The sequence below is a fragment of the Oryzias melastigma genome, linkage group LG23, assembly GCF_002922805.2.
Source record: "Oryzias melastigma strain HK-1 linkage group LG23, ASM292280v2, whole genome shotgun sequence".
In the NCBI taxonomy this organism is placed as follows: Eukaryota; Metazoa; Chordata; class Actinopteri; order Beloniformes; family Adrianichthyidae; genus Oryzias; species Oryzias melastigma.
This window is the reverse complement of record NC_050534.1, coordinates 19,377,328-19,381,000: the sequence shown is the minus strand read 5'-3', so window position 1 is coordinate 19,381,000 and position 3,673 is coordinate 19,377,328. Positions and strand designations below refer to the sequence as shown.

The following is a 3,673-nucleotide window of genomic DNA, read 5'->3' as shown; positions in this document are numbered from 1 at the left end:
TCGGGTACATCTCTACGCTGATGATACCATCAAGTACTCATCTGGCCCTTAACGTCAGAGTGGTAAAAGAGTAGTAATGAAGGGATATTAGAGGGGTTAAGCAGTGGAAAAAAGGGGTAATAGAGAGGTAACAGATGGGTAAAAGAGTGGTGATAGAGGGGAAAAAGAGTGGTGATAGAAGGGTAAAAGAGTGGTGTTAGAGGGGTAAAAGAGTGGTGATAGAGGGGTAAAATTGTGGTGATAGAGGGGTAAAAGAGTGGTGATAGAGGGGAAAAAGAGTGGTGATAGAGGGGTAAAAGAGTGGTGATAGAGGGGTAAAAGTGTGGTGATAGAGGGGTAAAAGAGTGGTGATAGACAGGTAAAAGAGTGGTGATAGAGGGGTAAAAGAGTGGTGATAGAGGGGTAAAAGAGTGGTGATAGAGGGGAAAAAGAGTGGTGATAGAGGGGTAAAAGAGTGGTGATAGACAGGTGAAAGAGTGGTGATAGGGGGGTAAACGTGTGGTGATAGAGGGGTAAAAGAGTGGTGATAGAGGAGTAAAAGAGGGGTAATAGAGGGATGATAGAGGGGTAAAACAGCCACATGTGGTGCTGGAGTATCCGGTTGCAGACCTCTGCTTTAAGTAGAGTGCGAAGTTCCTGAAATTTTCTTCTATTTAAATTTTAGAATTTTTAAGAGTTTTTTAGAACCATGCAGGTCAAAAGTTAAGTCCACTAACTGTTGCTTCTAATCTTGTTGTTTTCTAATCTTTTGTTCTCTTTTCAAAAGGCCATTCAGCTTTTTTCTGCAAAACAACTGGTTCTGTCTGTTTATTTACATAATTTCATCAAAAATAATCGCAGTTGAAAAATTAAAATTCTGACATGAAATGTTAATTGGAGAGGTTTCAAACAGCACAATGTTTGAGGTTTACATATTAAATTTTGAGACTTTTTTTAAAGCTTTTCAGGGTATTATTTTCATATGAATAAATCCAATGCTTGTAAGACGTTTTAAGACCCTGCAGGAACCCTGAGAGTGGAATGGGACGATGATGGCGGCTGGAACAGACCTCTGGACTCGTGGAACTCCAGGGTGACGTGCGCGTCGAAGCCCAGGCTGAAGTAGTTGTTGAACACGTTCAGGGGGAGCTGCAGACAGAGAAAATGAGCTTCATTACAGGAGAACCGCTCCGTTTACTCACAGGTCATTTCCTGGCGCATCCCCGACCGCTCTGATGACTCAGTCTGAGCTGTAATTTGCAGCCGACTGCTGCTGTGAAAATGTCCCGCGGCTGATTTGGAAAAACATTTTTCTTATGTTGATTATTAAAAAAGTTGCAGGAAATCCTATTAAGAGTTTCAGGTAACAGGAAGTGCCTCGGAGCCCAGATCTCAATTTTTAATATCCGTAGTTTCCAAACACTTCAGATGTTGCAGATGTTTGTATCTGGAATAAGTCTTCGAAGCACAAACACCGCGATCCAAACGCCGACCTTCTGCGTGCCCTCCTCAGGCTGAGGGGAGCTCTTCTCCACTGCCAGGTTCCACCGGTCCAGCTGCACCACCGAGCCGTCCTCCACGTGACACAGAACCTTGGACACAGGTTCGTCGGTGTAGCCCTGCAGCAGGAGAAGCAAACGCTTAAGGAAAACAGGTAAAAGTTGTGAAGAATAATCCCAAAAATGATCAGTGTGTGAATGGTTAGTAAGCATAACTTTTATATTTGACGACTGAGGAATGTTAGGCTAATTTCAAGTTTAGTTTGTATTTAAGTAATGTTTTAGCTTTTTTTGTGTGTGGCTAATTTGTCATCTATTGAGGTTTTTATTACGTTTATAAAACTTTTTTTAATAATCTAATATTAGAGAGAAAAGGGTTAATTAAATAATAACTACAATCAAAATTCTGATTTTGTGTTTACTTTCTAATTTCTATAAAAAAAAACATTCTTAAGGGAGATATTCATAAATCACTTTCCTACTTAACATAAGACTTGTTCATATTTTTACAGTAAAAACCGCTCGTGGAGTTCCTCAAGGCTCCATTCTAGGCCCCTGTCAAAATAAAAGCCAAAATCACAGAAAAACATCTTTAAATCCACTCAAATCTGCATCTTTGCTCCCATTTAGTTAATAATAAGCGGCATGAATGACAGAGTCATGAGACCTGAGCTGTAAAAGGGTCAAAGTTGAGCCCGGAGGATCAAACGTTCAGGAAAAGAGCTCAGACATCCTGGAATGTGGCTGTTTCTCCACAGCAGCTCCAGCTGAAGACCTGATTTATTTTCTCCTCTTCGGAGCAGAAAATACCTGCCCGGCTATCATTAGACACCCGTCCGTGAATGAGTGGAAGGCTGTCACGTCCTGTTGCTGTTTGTGAACTCTGCAGCACCAGTCAAGGCTGGAAACTCACCCCACCCCAGTTGAGCGTCCTGGCGAGGTCATTTCCTGTTCCCAGAGGAAGCACGGCCACCGGAGGCTGAGGACTCATCTGCAGCTCATCCAGAGCCGACAGGATCCACCCCACCTACGGAGAGACGGGAGCTGCCGGAAAACCTCCACAAACGAATCGGGAATGAAACCCAGCGGACAGTCTTACGGTGCCGTCGCCGCCGCAGGCCAGGATCCTCAGATTTGGCACTTTGCGATACAACTCCAACCTGAGAGAACAAAGCGCCGTAAACAAAAGGGGGCGTGGCTCTTCAACCCTCCAAGCAGCATCCAGAGTTACTCACGCCTCTCTCAGGCCTCCCTGGGACAGGTCGAAGACTTGTCGGGGGTTCAGGATCCACATGAACATCTGCAGGAGCTTGGCGCCCTGCGATGAACACAAACACGGCGAGCATCACTGAGGGTGACGGGCATGCTGGGAAATGTTGTGAGACTCGCAGTGATGAAGACATCCTGATGAGGAGCCGGTTAAAGGTGTGCTCACCTGGTTGCCGCCACTTTTGGGATTGACGAAAACCAAGATGGGTTTCATGAGTGGCGATGGGAGGGGCTTCAACATGAACGGGCGCCATTTAGACTCCTGAAACCCCCAAAAACAGATTAAAATGTGGAAATAAAAATATATATTTAAGGTGGGCGGTGTGGATTTAAATTATTTAAAACTTTAGGGATCTTTTCTTTTTTTTTTTTTAAAAAAAAGTCTCCATTTGTGCCTGATTTGTCTTTTTTCTATTTTTAAAATTCACATCATATCAATAAATCCAGTAAGTAAAAGATTTTTAATGTGATTACAAATAAATTAATGCAAGAAGGGGTTAAATCCTAAGATTCTAGAATACCAGATTTATGTTTGATTTGCTGTAAATTAGGCTTTTTTTGTTTTATATCTTTTGTTTTTAATAAAGAATGTCTAAAAATCTCAACTTCAAAATTTGGTTTTCTTAAATAATGAAAACTTGAATGTAAATCCCTGAAAATTTGACTTAAAATCTAAAACCTTATAGTAGCTGCACATCTGCTTTTAATTTGAAAAGAGGTACATTTAAATGGAAGTTACATTTTTATTATTTTAACATATTTTGAAGAACAAAATTTTCTTTAGATATTTTGCTTTTTTATAATAAATTTTTAAAAGTTTGATGCTGAAACATTTACTAGATGATTACAGATGTGTGCATAGATGCAGGTGTAAGTGAAACGTTTTAAAGATTAAAGTTCAAAATTTATGAAAAAAAAACATTGCT

The 3,673-nt window shown here is 41.0% G+C and overlaps 1 protein-coding gene across 4 annotated transcripts in view; it reads right to left on the bottom strand.

Moving 5' to 3' along the window:
• dgki (diacylglycerol kinase, iota) overlaps window positions 1-3,673 on the bottom strand; it is an 86,294-nt gene that overhangs the window by 23,121 nt on the left and 59,500 nt on the right. For all 4 annotated transcript variants that reach the window (XM_024284842.2, XM_024284831.2, XM_024284853.2 and 1 more), the window contains exons 10-15: window positions 2,914-3,009; window positions 2,714-2,796; window positions 2,578-2,638; window positions 2,392-2,505; window positions 1,473-1,598; window positions 1,050-1,128 (exon numbers count right to left, since the gene is read on the bottom strand). In XM_024284842.2, coding sequence (XP_024140610.1) covers window positions 1,050-1,128; window positions 1,473-1,598; window positions 2,392-2,505; window positions 2,578-2,638; window positions 2,714-2,796; window positions 2,914-3,009 — 559 coding nt within the window. The remainder of the gene's footprint in view (window positions 1-1,049; window positions 1,129-1,472; window positions 1,599-2,391; window positions 2,506-2,577; window positions 2,639-2,713; window positions 2,797-2,913; window positions 3,010-3,673) is intronic.